This window comes from Artemia sp. Qi Xiang Cuo, chromosome 1 (genome assembly GCF_049724085.1).
Source record: "Artemia sp. Qi Xiang Cuo chromosome 1, ASM4972408v1, whole genome shotgun sequence".
In the NCBI taxonomy this organism is placed as follows: domain Eukaryota; kingdom Metazoa; phylum Arthropoda; class Branchiopoda; order Anostraca; family Artemiidae; genus Artemia; species Artemia sp. Qi Xiang Cuo.
Genome location: NC_142794.1, coordinates 70,573,677 through 70,594,851, shown reverse-complemented (window position 1 = coordinate 70,594,851; position 21,175 = coordinate 70,573,677). Strand labels below are relative to the sequence as shown.

The 21,175-nt window shown below is 34.9% G+C and overlaps 1 protein-coding gene across 2 annotated transcripts in view; it reads right to left on the bottom strand.

Annotated features, from left to right (window-relative positions):
* Positions 1 to 21,175, bottom strand: part of sha (shavenoid) — a 150,417-nt gene that overhangs the window by 80,661 nt on the left and 48,581 nt on the right. For both annotated transcript variants that reach the window (XM_089096051.1, XM_089096056.1), the window contains exons 4-5: positions 17,372 to 17,482; positions 14,236 to 14,390 (exon numbers count right to left, since the gene is read on the bottom strand). In XM_089096051.1, the coding sequence (XP_088952177.1) occupies positions 14,236 to 14,390; positions 17,372 to 17,482 (266 nt within the window). The remainder of the gene's footprint in view (positions 1 to 14,235; positions 14,391 to 17,371; positions 17,483 to 21,175) is intronic.

Below are 21,175 nucleotides of genomic sequence, written 5' to 3'. Positions count from 1 at the left end.
AAAAAATTTCTTTCATTTAATTATGATTTTTCTAACTTTAGCCCCGTGATTCCCAGCGTGGGGTGCAGGAGCATGGCAATATTTAGGTGGGTCATGGGAAGACGTGCACTCTTTGACAGACTGCACTTTAGAGCCTTAATTGTGAAAAAAAATTCATGTTATGTCGTGTATTATATAAAAGGTGTTTAATACAGACACTACTTTCGATTAGCATAAAACATGCCTAAAGTACAAATAAAAAAAATGCCAGTTTAATATCCTGTTAAGCTTCCTTAGGGTAAATGCATGTAATATTTTGTTTTTCAAAAAAGTAGATATTTCAAAATTTTCAGTCAATATGATTTGGGTTAGTGAAGGGCCGGATAGCAGAAAAGAAACTGAGAGGGAGGCTGATTACCCTCTAGTATCTTTCGGCCTTTAAAAAGGACGCTAGAGCTTTCAATTTTCAGTCAAATGAGCCCTTTCCAAGTTTATAAGATAGCCACTGCCATTTGGAGTGAGAAGAGAAACGATTTTTTTTTTGCATTTTTCTTACCCTTTTGGGGCTTTATTTAGAAAAAAGGCCATATTTTTATTTATTTTTTCTCTGAATTGGAGTCTCTTTAGCCCAAGGTTCTCGTATAATTAAGCATCTTTTCCTACCCCCCCCTCTTTTCCCTAGAAGTCGTTCTATATTTATCTAAAGGCTGAATAGGAGTTAATTTTGGATAATTTTGACATTAAATTCTACGCTTTGAGGCAACTTCCCCTCTACTACTTACAAAACGATCCACTGTCACTCCTTCATAATAGAAGATTCACATTTACACATCATTACATAGCATTTTATGAAATAAAAATTAAATTAGTTTAGTTAAATAAAGCTTTGAAATAAATACCAGAAAGATTTCTCTGCAATAAGAAGAGGGGTAGCCTATCACCGTGCAGCACCATTGTTTTAATTTCCATTTGGCTGCACAAATCAAATTTGGTGAGGTTTTCCAGGGAAACTTTGTCAAGAATGAGGGGGGGGGGTACGCGAACTCCAGACCAAATGTGATTATAGAAAGGTATTTCAGATTTCTAATATTTGACACTATAAAATATGTAATTGTACAATTTCTAATTCTGCTTTAGCTTGCTTTTACTGAATTTTTAATTCATAACCCCTGTTATTTTTAGTTCATTTTCTTCTTTGACAAATCTTTTTTGGCAGACTTTTTAAATTTACCAAATATTTTTATTTTGTAGTTTTATTTTATTTTATTATTGGTTTTAATTTATGTTCCTTTTTTAATTAGTTTTTATTTTGGGTATATCTTTAACAGTTAGGGCTTGGGTTTTGAGACATTTGGACATTTTTTATATTTATTTATTTTTCAGGTTTCTAGTGGCCAATAATAGGCTCCTTCTTTCTTCATCTTCTTCTTGTCAAAGATTCATTTTATTGTTGACTGATGTTACTTAGTAGAGGGTTTTTGAATAAAGAATTTGGAATATTTATGTTTTTCTTGCAATAAGTATAAATGTTTTAATTATGTTTCGTAAACTTTTCTTAGATCTGAGGATATTTTAGTAGGGATGGGGGGGGGGGGCGGTTGAGTGTTACATCTCACTTAATTATACTTTAGGTCATTAAATTACAATTTTGTTGAGGGAAGGGATCCTCAGAAGAGAAGTTCTGTTGTATTCCACATGTATTTCTTTCCTTTCACAAATATTCGACAATTATATTTCTTTTCTTGAGAAATAGCTTTTTATCACGGGCAGCCATTATGTTTATTATTTATTTTTGCTTTTTTCATACATCACTGGTAACAGATATCCAGCACTAAAATCATGTGGCTAAATTTAATTTGATCTCTATTTTATCATTTGAAGGAAGACAAAAATATCCCTGTGACAGACTTGTGCCAACTCTTCAGCCAAAGTGCGTCATTTGTCAAAAGAAAAGTCATACAAAAACGTTGTGTTTGGAATACATGTAGGCTTTTCCAGAAATATAGGCATAACTGATGCTTATTAGAGTCGGCAAACTTTTCTTGGATTTGAATGTATTTATTAAGGGAGGGTTAATTAATTGAACCTAAGACAAAAAGAAATAAACTAGTCAACGATCAAAACTTAGTAATTGCCTGAAGCCAAGCGAGTATTTCTTATTATTTAATCAGTACCTTTCCCTTGTTACAGGAGAGTAAGCACTTTTTCTTTCGATTTATGCCTGTTTTACATGTTCGTCATATAATAAGTCCGACTTTTCACTAATCTGAAAAGAATCATCCGCTGTTGTATAGCGGGTGCCTGAAACCAAGCGAGTATTTCTTTGTATTTAGTTAGTAGCTTTCCCCTCTCACAGGAGAGCAAACGTTTCATTTTATGCCCATTCAACTAGTTTGATATAAATTAGGCATTTGATAATCATCTGAAAAGACAATCATTTTTTTTACTTTTGGGAATTTTATTTTTATTAAAATTAAGTAGAGGGCGCAGTTTTGAAACTAGCTCCTTACTTTAGTTGAAAGACCTTTTCTATTTATTTAATTAAATTTCATGAAAATGTAAAGTTTTATGAATACAATACTTTTGGTAATACTGTTTGGATTTTTATGGGTAATCAAACAGTTTGTGGTAATGAACTGTAACTTACAGTGACCTGACTCAATAGTGACCAAAACTCTAAAAAACGGAATTTTGGTACCAATAGATATATCGAAGGAATTGGCTTATTATGCTGATTCCAAATATATTAGTTTCATTAAGTTTAGTTTTACCCATCAAAAGCTAAGAGCCTGAGAAATGTTTTTCTGATTCTCGAAAAAAGGGAGAATGACCCCCCTTGAAGTCATGTAATTTTAATGAAAATCACACCATCAGATTTAGCATATCAAAGAACCCTACTGTAGATGTTCCATGGTCATATCTACAAAAATGTGGAATTTTGTAATTTTTACCAGAAGAAAAATCACGAATGTGTGTTTTTTTTTCAGGGGTGATCGTATTGACCCAGTGGGCCTAGAACGTTGAGATAGGGCTCATTCTAATGAAAATGAAAAGTTCTAGTGCCCTTTTTAAGTGACCAAAAAATTGGAGGGCAACTAGGTCCCCTCCCACGCCACTTTTTTGCCAAAATCGTCTGATCAAAATTTTGAGATAGCTTTTTTCTTCAGCATAGTTGAAATGCCCAATAACTATGTCTTTAGAGATAAAATGACCCCCTATAGCCCTGGGGAAGGTTTTAAGATTATACGAATTGCCCTCTGTTTTGTTTGTTATCGGGAAGTATGCATATATTTTTTGGGTCGGGGAGGGGGGACGAATTTTCTGCTGGGAGAATTTTCAATGGAGAGGATGATTTCCAGGGGGTGAAATTTTCAGTAGAAATTTTACACTGGTTGAATTTGCCAGAATTCATATACGAAATTTCTTTATATGTCTCGCTTTCTCTTTATCAGTTCAATTTTACGGAGATGTTATGGGTAATTATCCAGGGTAAATTTTCACCAGGAATGACTTCTCCAGAGGATACTTTTATGGGGTGGGGGATTTTTCTGTGGAGGTGGAGCCAGGTATCCTGGTCTTATTTAAAAAACAATAAGAAATTTTAAAAAAACAGTTTTTTCAACTGAAAGTTAGGAGCAACATTAAAACTTAAAACAAACAGAAATTATTATGCATATGAGGGCGGTTGCCCCCTCTTCAACGTCTCGCTCTTTGCACTAAAGTTTAAATTTTGTCCCAATTCTTTAAAAACGATTCCTAAAATACAATGGTTGTTTTGTTAGAACAATAAGTAACTTTTTTTTAAAGTGACGAAAAACTCTAGCTTGAAGAGCGAGGTGTTGAGGAGGGGGGAACCCTCTCATATACGTAATAATTTCTGTTCGTTTTAATTTTTAATGCTGCTTTTTACTTTCAGTTGAAAAAACTTGCTTTATTTTCTTTATTTATTGAAGCTTAGAGACAAGCAATTTTCTAAAGCCAATGGAAAAAGTATGTCAATTAAAGAAAAAGTATTTAAAAATGAAAAAAGTAAGTAGCTACAAAAAATGCGCAAAATAATAGCCTACTTACAAAAACTAAGATATTAACTCCCAGCGTTAAGATCTGTTGAGCAATGCCGAAGCATTGGACGGATATTTTTTAACAATATCGACAGTTTTGAACTTGGTTATCAAACACCAAAATGGTTAATGCCTTTAGACTCAATTGTTTGTAAAACGTAACGCATTATCAAAGTAGTTTTTTCAAAGTAAAACATAAAAACAAAGATTAAGAAAATTAAATAAAAATTTTTAATTCAATATTTTTAATTGAATTTTGAATTTCAAAAGCGAGTATATTTGATATCTTTATACTTTATAACTGTAAAAAATTAAATTTTTTTCAAAGTGACAAATGGATAAATACAATCACTCCTAGAAAAAAAATGATAATAAAACACAAAAAACGTATCCGTTCAGGGGGAAAATACAGACTAATTACTAATTACTAATAAACAAATACATATTTAAGATCACCATAAAAAGCTGGTAAATTGACTGAATGTTATCAATAGTTAGGCTCTGATACTTTCGTTATAGACAAGGATCGCTATTTACTTACAATTCATTACTATGAAGAATTTGTTCTTTGTTTTGTTTTTTTTTCTTTTGCTCCATTCAAATCAAATAGAAAAAATGATTGTGGAAAACTGGTTAGGGATTACTCAGTCACAAATTAGAACTTATATTTTCCTTATTATGGGTCAAAATCTATTGACAGGCAGCCAACAATGGGGCAAAAAAATTTTTCACATGGTTTTTCCCTATTCTACTCTCTTTACTTTGGTTTTCTTATAATTACTTTATAGCCCCAAATTTTCCCCTGCCCCCTTTGCCGGCGCCCATGAAATAGAAGATCACACTCATTTACGACGTGGATTGCAAATATAGACATTTGATTTGTCTTCGAATCCCTTTTCGTTTTAAATACAAAATTTCAAATCAAAATTGACATGCTGTCATAAGCTGATGACTTGTTCTGTAACGACTTACTAAAATCAGTCATTCAAATTATAAAATATACAACTTTAATTTCTCCTTTTGTTTAATTAATTGTGTAAACCTAGATCTATTGACGCCTTGGGGTAAATAAGGCGGCAACGGTGACCTTCATATCAGATGATTTCGAGTAAAAGCCCAACATTGCGTTCAGGCGCACTCGATTTTTTCTTATTATTTTCTAACTGGAAATGATCAATTGGTAAGTTGGTCAGTGTTTAAAGGGGCCAAGGTGAGGCCCTTGGTCCAATAGCCTCCCTTCTAATTCTTCTTATTACTTGTTTTCGCCAAAATCGATATTTAAGGGTTTCTGAGCGTGACAAAGTACATATTCCAAAAACGGTGGGCATGTCAAACCAACTTAAAATCAGAGTCCAGTAAAGATTTTCAACCTGGACAATCGCAGAGCCTTAAGTATCTTTTTGGGGATGTTTCTACAAATACAGTTACTATAAGCAATAGCTATAATTAATCAGTATAACTGTAATTAATCGCAAGTATCTCGTCACACTACTTTCACTCCTGTCGATTAAAAAAGACAATGTTTATAAATAATTTTAGTGTTACATTAATTTTTCATATCACATTTGTGCTACCGAAGGGTAAAATTGAAGTAAAGAGAGCTTGGTTTGTAAACGCTATATTTGCACTAATTTTTGCCCAAGCTCCAACCAAAAGGGGTATATGTCGTTGTATCAAACTGGCCACCTTCTGTCTCCATACCAACTTTCATGGATCTCGAAAGAAGCACCTCAAGAAAAATACCACTTGCATCACCCCCTTGATGCTCCTCTGCGATTTTAATATTAATCTTGGTGACCTGACATCAAGCGCTTCTACAGCTTTCTACTTCTTATGGGTTATTTCTTACTTACATATTAATCCCCAATATGCCACTTTCTGTACCTACTTTCTTTCGCCAGCAGTACCTGAAAGTTTCAAGTCTAATCCCTTGGCTGCTTATAATATATTGCAAATACAGTGTTTTGATGACTTGAAAGGTTCAATTCCATTCCCTTAGCTGTTCCTAAAATTTTGCAGATTAGGTATTATGATTAGCTGGATGCATGTAATGTTCTGCACATAATAATGGCACATTCTCCCCTGAACAAACAGTATAGCGTTCAATTGCCTCTCCGGTCTTCCTAAAAACCCCCTGAAGGTCCAACTTTATACCCCAGGCCGTTCCCAAGATATCGCAATTCTACCACTTTTAATACCTGGAAAGGCATAGCATCTTCAGATATACCTGTCTATTTGACTGTGCAAGTAAGCAACTAAGAGTGGAACAATGTTTTTGTGAATCAGATACACAAATCGTTCACTCCTTTTTATCCTCTGACACAAAAGTTAGAAAGCCCCATGCCCATCCTTCTTCTTCTTTTCCCCAACCTTATCTTTTTGTCTCAACTCCAGGCCCCAGGCCATTCGCAAGAGTTAAACGTCCTAAGCGTTGCAGAGATACAACTTCGATTTCCTGGATACAAACGGTGTCTTTTCATTTACTTCTGCCCTCTCCTCTACGTCAAAATTTAAGGCCTACTTAACTACACCCTAAGATTCCCGATAAGTTTGAACTCCATCCCCAACCGTTGATCAATCAAGTTTTGATATTGTCTTGTCTAGTTTCATAGTCTCTTGGCATTAAATTTAGTATCCTACTCACATTCCAGCAGTTCCACTTAATGATGCTTGTCGTTACTGAGACCTTTGACAACCTGTACGAGCAGTATCTTTTGATTTAGTTCAACATCCCCCTCTTCACTGCCTGACAGTTGTAACTCAATATCCTCAGTCATTCACAATATATTGCAAAAGCCCCCTTTTAAATTGTAGAACAAACTTTTACAATTTGTATTATTTACAGCCCTTTTCCCAGGGTCTTCGGGGGGTCATGTCATCACTGCACGCATATTCGACGAAACTTTCGACTGTGTAGAATAAAAATAGTTACCACAGAATTTTATCATATGTCTTTGGACGTTACGGGGTAGTCGGGTAGTGAAATAAGGCCAGAGAGGAGAGTTGTCAGGCCTCCATTCATTTTTGATTCACAATATTCAATCTAAATTTCCTACGACCAGGACTTCCATATGAAGTGGCTCATACACCGAAGCCTTATGGTTCTTCACTACAGGCAAATCTAAAGCATTGGCTCTGATTATTTATGAATAATAATCTAAAGTTATGTTTCGAGAAGGTTCACTTGAAGTTTGCTAGAGGCTTATCAGCTGGTGTTTCAGTTAATCATTGTCATTATCTCCGAATAAAAAATGATTTATGTTTTGTGAAAGTTCATTTGATGACGTTTGCCTGAGATTTAATTTAAAAGGTTTACTTGACAGTATTTATTTCATGGTAGTTCGTAGATTCCTTATTATAATTGTCATGGGCAGCGCAATAGCGCTGCCTAAGTAAAGAACGAAGTGGGCTCTATGTACTATTCGTTGTTTTTGGTTTTGTTTTTTTAACAATGCCCTTCCTTCGGAAGTAGTTGTCGTAGAGACTTAGAAATAGGCTCATTCAGTTGGAGATTGAAAGTTCTAGTGCCCTTTTAAGGAGTTATAAGTGATTGGAGGGCACCCGACCCCTCTCCCACAACCCCTTTTCTCCCTAAAGAAATATGATACTACTAATATTGCTACTATTATTAGTGTCACTCCTCCTACTGCTGCAACTGCTGCGTATACTGCTAATCAGGCTAAGAGTATTAAGGTTCTAATGGCATTTTAGCATATATTGAGTTTAAAGTTCAACTAAATCAAAAGACAATATGTGCATGCATGTTGCCATAAAGGGTGTCAGCAATACCTCAGTAGCGGCTTAGAGTTTTAAGTCGTATTTTTCAGGGCATGTTGTGGGGGACGCTGAACTAACCACAGCACTATGTGCACATTCCAACTACAACTGCTACCTCTGCTGCAACTGCTGCTACTACGATTAAGACTACTATTGAGGCTAAGGGTATTAAGGTGAAACTTTCAGTGAATATTTTGTAGGATGTTGAACCAAATCAAATCAGAAAAATCCCAAGAACAGTTCAGGGCTTTAAGTTGAATCTTTCAGGGCATGATAAGGGAGATGCTGAACTAACTAACAGGTACTATGTGCATATTAAAACTATTGCTACAACTGATGCTACATCTACTACTGATTCTACTACAACTGGCATGTGGATACTACTGTACATGCGTTTATACAAATGTAGTATGTACATTCATGTACCCTATGTACATACTACTACAACTGCTGCTAGTAGTAGTAATGCTACTGCTATTAGTATTATTATTACTAAGACTAATGGTATTAAGAAAAAACTTTCTGGGGTTGTTGAGGGAGATGTTACTAAGTCAAAGCACGCTATATGCGCGCAGGGTATCAAAAGAGCCTATCAACAATGTCTCGGAAACAGCTTAAAGGGTTAAGTTGAAACTATCAGGGCATGATGAAGGGACATGTGAACTAACGAAAAAGCTACTATATGAATACTACTGCTGCTACTTCTACTAATACTATAGCTAATGCTGAGGGTATTAGTGCAAATTTTTAAGGGAATGGTGAGGGCACTGTTAAACTAAATCAAGACAAACGATGCGTATATAAGCTGTCAAAAGGGCGTATCAGCAATATGTAAGGGACGGTTTAGAGTGCTAAGTTGAAGCTTTTAGGGCTGTTTGAGGTGATGTTGAACTGAATCAATCCACAGTATGTACATACGAGTTATCAAAGAGATGTATCAACAATATCCCAGCAACACCTAGGGGTTTTAAGCTAGAACTTTCGTGGCTACTAATATTACTATTACTTTCGCTATTACTTCGACTACGACTACTATTATTGCTGCTGCTACAATTGAAATAAACTAAAATAGTTTAACTGTATCCAGGTTGTCAAATTGGCATTGGCATCTGATGACTAGATTCGGGTATAAAGTAGAAACTATCAGGGAACGTTTAATTTGATATAATAATAAATCAAAGGCACTATGTGTATGCTAGTTGTCAGCAGGGCGTATCAGCAAAATCTCAAGAATAGTTTAGGGTATTATGTTGATAATCTCTTGGCTACTACTATTACTATTGTTGTTATTACTATCGAACTAATTGGAAAGGGCTTATGTGCATCCAGGCTGTCAAAATGGCATAGGCACAATGTCTTCGAAACAAAATATGGTTTTAAGTTTAATGTTTTTGGGAAATCTGAGGGGGGATAAAACTAAGTCAAAAGGTACTACGTCTATCCTGATTGGCAAAAGGAATTTTGAGTACCAGCTCAGAGCTTTAAGCTAGAACTAACATGTTATTAGAAATATTGAACTAAATCAAAAGACATTATGTTCATTCTAGTTTGTCATTAGGGCATATATAAGGGGGAAAACATAATACATTCTAAATGTTTTCTATTTTTTTACTTTAATAAATCCAAAATTTTTAAGACTTTCAGGAATGAACATCAGTATATATGTTAAACTGTCAATCCACACTCATTTTGTTTTTTCCGCAATCTTCGTTATGTCGGTGATTTTTCTTTTTTTTATTGATGTTATGAGAAATACAAACACATTACCCTAAAAAAAGAATGTTTTCAGTAAAGTACAAATTACGTTCTAGTCTTCAAAAGGCACAGGGGCGTCAGCCCTATCCTTCTTTGTGACAGTTTCTGCTGGTTTTAAGCTTGAGTAGGTTATTTATTATAATATGTGTTTGTCTTGGGTTTCGTTTATTTATTGGTGTTTATCTATAGTAGTTTTACGCTTGAAAAATTATTTTACTTAATTGTTTTCTCATCTTTGCTTTAATGTAGATCTTACTTTTCTTAGAAAAACTTCTTTTGTGGAAAAAAGCTTTTAAAAATTAGTGTGTGAATATTAACTAAAAGTGTTTTTAGACCATGATACTAATTTTACTAGGGATTATTCATGTCACTATATCGATACAATCAAACAGTTCGTGGTAACGAACTGTAAGTAAGGAGCGACCCGTCTCAATAGTAACCAAAACTCTAAAAAACGGAATTTTGATACAAGTATATGCATCAAAAGAATCAGATTTTTATGCTGATGTCAAATATTAAAGTTTCATCAAGTTTAGTCTTACCCATCAAAAGTTATTAGACTGAAAAAATTTGCCTTATTTTCAAAAAAGGGGAAAACTCCCCCTAAAAGTGATAGAATCTTAATGAAAATCAAACGATCATATTCAGCGTATCAGAGAACCCTACTGTAGAGGTTTCAAGCTCCTACCTGTAAAAATGTTGAATTTTGCATTTTTTGCCAGAAGAAAGATCACGGATGTGTGTTTATTTGTTTTTTGTTTTTTGTTTCTTTTTCCCCAGAGGTGATCGTATCGATCCAGTGGTCATAAAATATCGCGAGAGGGCTCATTTGAACGGAAATCAAAAGCTCTAGTGTCCTTTTTAAGCGACCTAACATATTGGAGGGCAACTAGGCCCCCTCCAACGCTCATTTTTTTCCCAAAGTCCCCCGATCAAAATTTTGAGATATCCATTTTATTCAGCATAGTCGAAAACCTAATAAATATGTCTTTGAGGATGACTTAACCCCCCACAGTCCCCGGGGGAAGGGCTCCAAGTTATGAACTTTGCCCAACGTTTACATGTATTATTTGTTGCTTGGAAGTAGGCTATGCAGACGTTTTCAGGAGGGATTTCTTCTGGTGGGGCGGGGGGCCAGAGGAGGAGGCTACATGGGAGGATGTTTCCATGGAGGATATTGTCATGGGGGAAGGGAAATTTCTATGACGGGGCCGCCAGATTTTCCAGCATTATTTAAAATAAAACGTTCAGAAATTAAATAAAATTTTTTTTATTGAAAGTAAGGAGCGGCATTAAAACTTAAAACGAACAGAAATTATTCGGTATATGGAAGGGGCTGTCCCCTCCTCAACGCCTTGCTCTTTACGCTAAAGTTTTTTATTTTTTTAATAAATAGATTTGTGAGAAAGAGTCAAACTTTAGCATAAAGAGCATGGCGTTGAGGAGGGGACAGTCCATTCCATAAACGGAATAAATTCTGTTCGTTTTAAGTTTTAATGTCGCTCCTTACTTTCAGTTAAAAAAAACTTGTTTTTTATTTATTTAATCATGGTTTTGTGCTGCTGTCCTTGTCTCAGCTGGCTTTTTGCTGTGAAGAGTTGTTGTATTGATATTAGCAAGCATTAAAGCAAAAAATTTCAATATATGTGTGTCTTTTCGCTTACTTATTTTTTTGCAGGAGGGGGGGGGGGTATTAGAGTGAATCTCACAACGATCAAACACAGTTTTGAAGTTTGTTCAATTGACATTAAATTGATAAAAGTCAAGAGAATTAGTAAACAAATGATAGGAAAGAAGCAAAATTTCAAAAACATAGTATACAATCATCAAGAAATGATAAGTTTATCCTATAGTGAACTTAGTTGACTGATAGCACATAGACAAATGGACTAGAAACGCTCAAATTATTTTTTCGGAGGTGGAGGGGGGGGAATAACATATATTTCTTTAATGATTTGAATACAAAACTCCAATTAATTCAGGGCAAATTAGCATTTTTGAGGGGGGGGGGGGGGGGTGAATCCGTATCCCTCCCCTCTACTTGCGCACGTGTCTGATTAGAAACTACAAAAAAAAGATTATATAGCTAGGTTTAGGATTCTTCATTATTTGCCCCAATCCTGACGGGATGAAATGAATTTTAAATAGTAAAATGAATTTTTGACTCTCTCGTGAACACATTACTATTGTGGTATAGCCTGCGTAGGGTCTCCAAAACCCACTTTGTTGAGTTGAAGGGATTGTTATCATGTTTTGGAGATTGTTATCTTGATTTCTAAACATTGTAGTTTTTTTGCAACGAAAATACACTTTCATGTTATAGCTGAAGGCATTGGAATTTCCCAGTACAGATCTGTGAATCTTGTTAAGGACAGGCAGGTACACAAAAATTTGCATTCATTTATTTCTATTGGGGTGGGGACGAACGTTAAAAAAAACGCACAAAACTGGTAAACTAAAAGACAATCTGGGAGTCTAAAAAAAAAAGTTGTTAACAGCTTAAGTTTTTGGTTGAGATCCAGCCCCTGCACCCACATACCGTAGTTTTGGACCTGAGCACAAACCTAGACACGTCAGAATTGTTATATACTAGCTAATAAGGATTTAGTAGATGGCTAGGATAAAGTTTTCTTGTCGAACAAGTTAGCTATCAAGAGGAAAAATTATTGACTTTGGACAGCCAATTACAATTAAACGTGGGAATAGTTTTTATTGTTAACCAAGCATTTCTCAAATGAGTCATTTTTCGTTGAATGAACAGACAGGCGTCACTTTTCTTTATTTACACTCACTAGTTTTAGCTCTTAAAACTGCAAAGAGAAAATTATGACTTTAACAGCTGATTGCTGTGTGAGAATTTTAAGCGAAGAATCTCTCACAACCATGGGTGAAAACAATTGTTTTTTCTTCTGACCAGCCACAACAACTGTTTTTAAGTTACCTATAATTTTGAATATTTAACTTTCTGCCAAATTTCTACTGGTTTTTAAAACATCTGACATAATTGGGAATTAATATTAATTTTCCTTTTAAATTTCAATTTAATCAGTCTTTCAATGAGGTTATCCAAGCTTATTTTCAAGTTTATGCGTAATCAATCATTTTTTGAGGAAAATATAGCTCTTTGATTCATCAGACCAATTAAAGTTAACCACAGGATGGGCACATCTGATGGTGGCATATCAGGGTTTTGATAGCTCCCCTACGAGGAAAAATTAGAAAAAAGAATTCAAAGCCCTTGAGAAAAAGTGTCTTTAATTAAACCTCACGCCATCAGACATGACAATTTTTACAATTTGAACTATCTAAAAATAAAAGCTAGTGCTAAATCATATTTCAACTTTTCAAAAAAATTCTAGCCAAACCAAAAGCTTGGACAAAGTAATCATTTTAAAGTAATCTTTTAAAGTAATCGCAAAGGCTCAGTCATTTTTAGAAGATTCAAAAAATTTCTCTAACACATTTTTAATGTAATGTCACCATTACTGCTGTCAAGCGTCCAGTTTCCATAAATATAAAAAAAATATTCTCTTTGGAAAACTAACTCTAACCAAGTTCTACTTTTGATCAATTTTGAGGTTCTGACTAGGCTATTCAAGCATTTCTCATAGTTTTTGAATTTGAAATTACACCGAGAATTACTACGGAATGTCTTCTGTGGCCTAAAATTAACTCAGAAGCTAGATCTAAACACCTTAGATCGATCAGAGTCTACTTGACCAGCTCACGAGAGTTAGTCAGAGATAGTGCCCCCCCCCAATATTAATATTATATCGGCTCGGTACCCTCACTTGGAAATTAAAGCATAAAACAACTGGAACTTTAAGTTCCTGGGGTCATTTCACCCCTTGTTTTGTCGTCCCTGTGGTGTCACTGTGACTAGTTGGTAGGAATAAATGGGTTACTGGCGATTTCATGCAGATCGGAATGAGTAATATGGAAGTTCGATATCAGCTGCCGCAGGGCCAGGAATTGGATGGAAATTGTGGATTAGGGTCTCCAAATTACTAACAAGAAGAAGAAGAATATTGAAAGGGACACTGTGGTAACACTGTTGATTGAGCTCTACTTGGCAACACGCAATGCCTGGCCCTGCCGCCGCAAGACCTGGAATATTATGTGATAATGTATATACTTCTCAAAGTAATCAAACAAGAAGTAGAAGAATAACAAATTGAAAGGGGCATCTACTGATTGTGAAAAGGTCGGAAGATTAGAAAAGAAGTAGATTTTTGAATATATTTTTGAAAGAAGTTGGATATACATATAATGGACATTCTATATTAGCTTAAGCATAGATAATCTTTAAATCTAATCTCAATATTTTCTGTTAGTTTCCTGCAATGGTACACCCAGGCGAGCAGGGCAGAGTGACTTAAGAGCTATTCAAAGTAATGATTAAAACCTCTTGTTCCTCAGTTTAATATTGGAACTTTTTCTTCGTTTTTTCTTTTTGTATTTTTTAATTTAAAAAATGAAATTTTGAGGGTTCATTTTGCGTATATATGTTATCTTATGTTCCAACAAATGAACGGAAGAGAAAGTGTTTTTTTTATGCATAGGAATTGCAAAAAAAATTCAAATAGGAACGTATCCGCAGTTGTTAGAAGTATAATTTGGCTAGTTTTATAAAAAGAAAACAATAAGAGTTAAAATTCATTACCTGAAGATATGTTTTGGTACCTTCACGATAAAGGGCAAATGGAGGCTCACCAACTGTGCCGTTTTCGAGGGCAATCCATCCTTTTGAAGAAAGAATATGAGCTTTGGAGACAACACAAACTGGTGAAAGCAGAAGTTGACCCTCTGACCTCATATCTGAAAAAGAATTGTTGGTCAATTATGTAGTAATTAAGGGAAAGTGAAGAAGAGAAAATAGATAGAGAGAATGGCAGAGAGAACGAGAGAGAGAGAAATGAATATTTCAAACAGAGCATTTCATTTCTCTTCTAAAAAAACTCAGATTTAGTTTATTGGTTAGTTTTTCTCCATGTCAATATTTTAGTTTTTAATACTCAAGTTAATGTTTAACATTAATGCTCTAATTTACAACGTACAAGCTTTACTTATGCAATTGATGCGCAAGCTTTAATGTGGGAATAATTTGCCATACGTATAGTCACTATTTGCCACAGGGATATTCATGGTATAGGCAGTTTGATGGATTAAGTGAGCTAAAGGCTTACGTTCTAATCAAAAAGGAGGAATTAGTCCAAAGGGCATTTCATTGAGCACACTCTGCTTAAAATTACCAGAGCTGAAAACATGACCTCGTAAGGCAAATAACGAAAATCTGCGGGGAAGAGGTGGTTTAGGCATTTATTATTTCATGAATTCACCCGTTTATTCTTTGAAACTAGAATGTTCAGATTTTTTTATTGATTTTTCCTAAAACTAAGGGACGTCCTTGGTCCTCTCCTCAAATTACCCTACTGCTACTATTACAAAATCACAGTAGTAACAGGCCAGCTGAGGCCAGCAAAGCCCTGCACACTACTCCTCTATCTCAATCTGCTCAAAGTTTTACTCTTTAACCCTCCTATACAGTTTCAATGTCTTTTAAACCTCTCCTTACGAGCCCTCTTTGAGCCTCTTATGAGGCCTATTGCCAATCTGGATTCGTGCTGTCATTAAACCTGTCCCAGCCGTTCCAACTTTTCTATCATTTTGACACGACACGGCACGGCAGCGGGTTTGCGCGTGGAAATCTTTTTGAACCTTTAAGCTGTCTCTCCGAATCAGAAATGACTTTTCAGTCTATTCTCTAGTCCCGAATTCGTCAGCCAGGTAAACAGCACACATATCGTAAAGTAAGAAGGAGAGAGAGACAAGCTCGCAAAATCTTTATCGCTTCAACTTGATTTCCTGGGTGGCAAAACTAGTCAGCACTGAACAGACTGACGGCACTAGAGCATCTAAGAAACCACTAGCAGGTGAAGTTTTGTCGACCTTCTTCAGTATCTTTATGACACGGCAATGTTAATCTTCCCGAGTTATAAAACAAATTCCTCGTGATCATAGGCAATTGCAATAGAGTTGAAGCCATATTATTAAAATAAAACTTAGTACTTTATCACATAGTTAAATATGAAAGTTGTGTAACAGCAGTCAGGGACATACCCCAGGGAGGTCTTAATCCCCGCTCCTTAAATCCCAAATTTTCTTGATAATCATGATGAAATAAATTTTCTTGATAAAGTAACAATTTGTTGATTGGACCCAATCGATTTATTTATTTTATTATTGGCCCTCCTCAGGGTACCTGCCGGCAGTTATGTTAGTAAGGAAATGGGGTTCTAACATGAATTAATGCGTCAGATGTGTCAAACTGGATGCTGGCCAGTTATGTGCCTACAACTTTAGTGGTCACGCAAAGATCTGAGCATAGATCTTTCCGAAAATTCTTGAATTCCTTTGAAATTTTGAATAATTTTTAAAATACCATGGGCAGCAAAAATGTAATCTCCTTGTTTGAATTGGTTACATGGAAACTTAGACAATTCAAATCTTGAAAAATTCGGAACTCAATTTTTAGTGACAAATACATTCATAAACAGTTACAAAGTTTTGGTGGTGCAGTGGGTGTCAAATAAAAAGAAAAGTGTGTGAAAAACCAGTAAGAAATAAGTGAAAATACAACAAATGGCAGCGAACAACTGAAGAAGGTTTAACTTTTCTTTGAAAAGCATAGACTAAATGTTGCAACAAAACAAATCACAAAATTGAATCACTTTAGTACAATCGACTAACAAATTATGCAAGCTACATAACAGGAGGTGTCTTTGGGCCTACCTGGATGTCCCGATTCATAAGATTTTTCCTATCTTTTTTTGTAAACTTTTTCTATTCTTTAGGTTTATGACGACCCACTACCCAAAACCATTTCAAGTCCCCCTCCCAAAAAAAATAATTTGCAAGTGCCAGGATGTGTTTTAACTGGATTTATAGTAAGATACATTTCAAATCAAGTGCTTTTAGTTAATTTCAGCATACTATGTTTAGAGGCAGCCGAAGGGAGAGGTTCAATCTTTGGAAACGAATATGACTTCTCTCCTTTATAGGGGGCAAAACTGTCGTTTTCTAGAAATATTCTGAAACGGTTTCTTTTATGTTAATAAACATAAGTTGTGGTTATGGACAAGAGACAAGTAAACAAGAAGCAATTTTTGGGAGGCTGGGTATTTCGGGGGAAAAAATTAGAAAAAAGGAAGATCTTCATGAGAATATACAGATAATTGTTGCAGAAACTGAAAATATATTGATGCTTCGGGGGGGGGGGGGAGGGGGGGTGTTAAAGTCCTTCCTCCATTGTAAGTGCCATACGTGAACCTATACTTAAGTAGCTTTGTCATTCACAAATCAAATGGTTAAGAATAAGCTGATTTTTAATTGAAATATATTGTATTACTTCAAATAGGATCACACGCATTTTACGTGTGCACTGGTCACTTTTGCATTTATTTACTTACTAATACTATTTATAAACTTTAACTATCATTCTCGTTTAACTTATTAAGCATTATCTATGTACTTATTGTTATTAACTAGTAAATGACTATTCAATTATTATATGCAATGTATTATTCACTGTGATGTACAGTTGAAAGTTGCATTAAAGATAATATACATCAAAATTATTTACTAGTTGGTCGAACAAATAATTTCTATAGGCCTACCTTTTTTTATTTAAAATCCATATTATCCATTGCGCCTTAATCCCATTATCAACACTTTGATTTGATTCAAATTTCATTTAACCATAAATTTAGATGATTTATTAAATAAAAAAAGATTCCTACCTGATAAGGCTATTTCCGCATCTGGATAGATCAAATGACTCTTATGAGGTAGAAAAACGAATGGTATCTTCTCAGTAGAAGAAGCACTTACATAGTCAGCCAACAGGCACTCTGAAAAAAGGTTACATTTGAGTGACCTAGAAAAACTCACTTGCAAAAATAGCCTAAGTAATTTATGCCCAAAGGTGACTGCTTAAAATTAATAGTTCGAATTCAACGCATTGATAACCTAGTAAAGAGGGCTCCAATCTAAAATTAAAGCTTATACCATTTGGGCTTACATATATCGGAGATTAAGTGCAGTCCCTTCAACAGCCCATTGGCCCCTGGGCTCGAAGCAGCTCTCCTTGGAATAAGATGAAAGGTTTTAAAATTTCCATTTCAGTCAGAAAAATCAAGAGCTCTGACAAATATTCCTCCGGATCAATATATATATATATATATATATATATATATATATATATATATATATATATATATATATATATATATATATATATATATATATATATATATATATATATATATATATAGTCGAAAACTGAGTCAAAAATTAGTACCCCCCCCTAAAAAGTCAAAAATTAGTAAACCCCCCCCCCCCGAAAAAAAACCTGGATCTGCCCTTGATACTTTATGATATCCTTCCACCCCAACCCCGGACGACCTGCTTTCCGCTTAGCCCCATACGGTTGGCCGAAAAAGGATAATCTTCGGCAATCTGTCACCCTTCGTCTGCAGAACGTGCCCTAGCCATCTCAACCTTTATCTCATTCTAGCCGTAGAAAGTGGGAGTGAACCACACTTTTCGTACAGTCTCCTGTTTGAAATACGTTCAGTCAGCCGGGAACCCAGAACAATCCATAGGTAATTTCTTTGGAAAAGCAAATCTTCATCTGCGTTTCGACACGCCCATGCTTTAGAACCATATTTGACTACTCTGGATCCTTTAACCAGACATATTTATTCGACTTTTCAACTGTGCTGAACAAAATGGCTATCTCAAAAATTTGATCAGCCGTATTTGGGGAAAGATAGACTGTGAAGCAATAATTTTGTTTGCTTTAAGTTTCAACTTCGCTCTTTACTTCCCTCAGAATTTTTTTTTTTTAATTAATCAGCATAAAAAGCCAATTCTTTTCATGTTTCTATTTTAGTGGAAAAAAATGTTTTTCATTAAATTTTTCACTGTTTTCTTAAATAATCCAGGAAATCTGACTCCACCTTCATGTAAAAACTCCCCAAATCCCCACCACAAACTATCCATGGAAAACTCCTAAACGTAAAATCTCCCCACCAAGCCCCGAAAAATTCCTCCCAGACAATTTCATCCTCGCTGAAAGACAATTCCATCCCTGGAAAATTTCTTACTCATATATTCTCATATGTTTCTTCCACCTTGGACCAAAAACCGGGTAATTATTAATAAATTTCTTGTTCCTAATATTACTGAAAAACTGGAAGCACTACACAGAAAACTTTCAAATACTGCTTGTATCCGTTTTTCTCCGCACCATCACCTTATCAGGTTTTTTCAGTCGTAAGTTATTTTTCTTTTTCTTTTATTTGTTTAGTTGTTTTTCTCTGTTTGGTCATTCTACAATTTAGATTTGTAAAGAGTGAGTAAAAATCCAATAATGATAATATTAATGCCTGCTTATTATATTCTGCATGTTGTCAGTTTTTTTTTTTTCTCTTTCTTTTACTCTTTTCCCCCACCTTTCACGTTATTATTTTTTTTCTTTTTTTTTTTGCTCTCGTTTCTTTTAAATTATTATGTGTTAAGCTGTAATTTGGTAATATTTGATTTATATATTGTCTTGTGTCGCATTTTTTGTGTTTTTCCTCGTGATACTCCACGTATTGTACCTCTGTATAGTGTGGGTTAAAAATAAATAATAATAATAATAATATCCACCTAGAAAACTGTCATTAATTTCATTTGAAAAAAAGGCTTGTTTTTATATCATTTCTGATCGTTTTTCAAATTATGCCTTAAATCTGGCCCTCAGTGGAATATTTTTCACGGAAATCCTCTTCCCCCAAAGGAAAGTTTCTCCGGAAATATATCCACTCCCACGAAAATCCCATATACTAATTTCACCCCTGCTGAAAATTCCCCTCGGACAATTACTTACAGTTCGTTGCCATGAAATTTTTGAAAATGTGAATTGTTTTTTTCTGTTTTATCGTTGATAATGGCTTCCGGGTGTAAAGCGAAAAAATCCAGACTTTTACCATCAATTTTGTATTAAACAGGGGCATAATTTGCAATGAGGCAGGAAAAAGCTACCTCCCCCCCAGACCCCAGTTTGCCACACCCCCTCAGCTAAAATTATGCATCTTCAAAAATCATGTCAAAACTAAGAAAGGCCTACATAATTCAAGCATCGACAGAAACAGATTAGTTTTCTTCAGTATACATTTGCCTTTACGGTACTATATGATTCATTTTTAATTTTCACTGTCATTTTCACTTGACTTCGGAAAATTGGCTCCAAATTTGCCCCCCCCCCCTCCTGTATTTTGACGAAATTTAGCCACTGGTATTAAAAAGTCTTTATTTTTTACTATCTTATGCGAAAACTTTGCCCGTTGTTAATATACTTTCATTTTAATTGGGAAGGAAATCCCCAAGCTCATGTCATCAGTATATCTTCGAGAAGTGTGGACATCAGCCTGAAAAAAAGTTTAATTTTTTCGTATCAAATTCCCCCCCCCTGGATATTTGCTGCAGGCTCTCTCCCTCCTGGAAAAATATTTGCGTTGCTCCTTGGATTGTCACTTCAGTCAATTAAGTCATAATGGCTAATCATCAGGTTTTACTCACGCATAGGCTACAAAATGTTTTCCAGGGGTCTGCAAGAATTTCAGCACTTGATTACCCCCTTTGGCAGTGTAAAAATTCTCAGTTACTAGTTTGTTATTACTGATGTGCGTTTAAATAAGATAGTCCCTAACCTGCTGTTAACCTGGGGTCAAAGTCAATTTATTGACAGCCTCTGCAATTTGTACAATTGCGTAGAAATGGAATAAAAAATTGCTTGTAATTGTATATACTTGAGATATTTAAGAATACGCAATTTCGGGTCCTTTCAGACAGAGAATTTTGGTCAATTAAAAAAAAAAAAAATCAGTTATACTTGAAGGCACATAACCAGGGTAGAAGATACAGAGAGACGGTGAATGAGAGAGAGGGAGAATTGTTTTAAAATTATGAAGTTTGTAGGGTATTACCATGTTTTGGTCAGTGTTGCCGCATAACAAAAAGAAGCAAAATCATTTAATTAAATTTGACAAAGGTTTTGGTCCATAAAATTTCAAACATCAGCAATTTGTCGGCTCTCAAAAACAATTACAACTTCTTAAGCTGTTTTTTCCCTTGGTTTATAGCTAACTTTTTACTTACTTTTCACGTTTATTTTTTTTTTCAAGTTGACGCCCGCTGCTACGAAAAACCTCCTAGCTCCATTTGGAGGCCCTTGTCGCTGAAAATAGCATTTCAGATTTTTAGTATGTAGATGGTTGTGCAAGTCACCACTTCAAACAATTAGATTCAGTTTCCATTATCCTTACCAGATCAAGTAGAGATCAACTATAGTTATGATTATTTGGATTTCATGATAATATCAACCCCGGGGTGCTACCATTTCGACTAACCGTCACAAGCACTAAACGTCATAACCAATAAAAAAAATTATAAGTTTATATAATAGTAATAAGTATATAACAATTTAGAAACAAAATAGTGGCTATATATTTGCACCTTAGGGGGGTGGGGGTAAAGCATACCATATACTAAATACG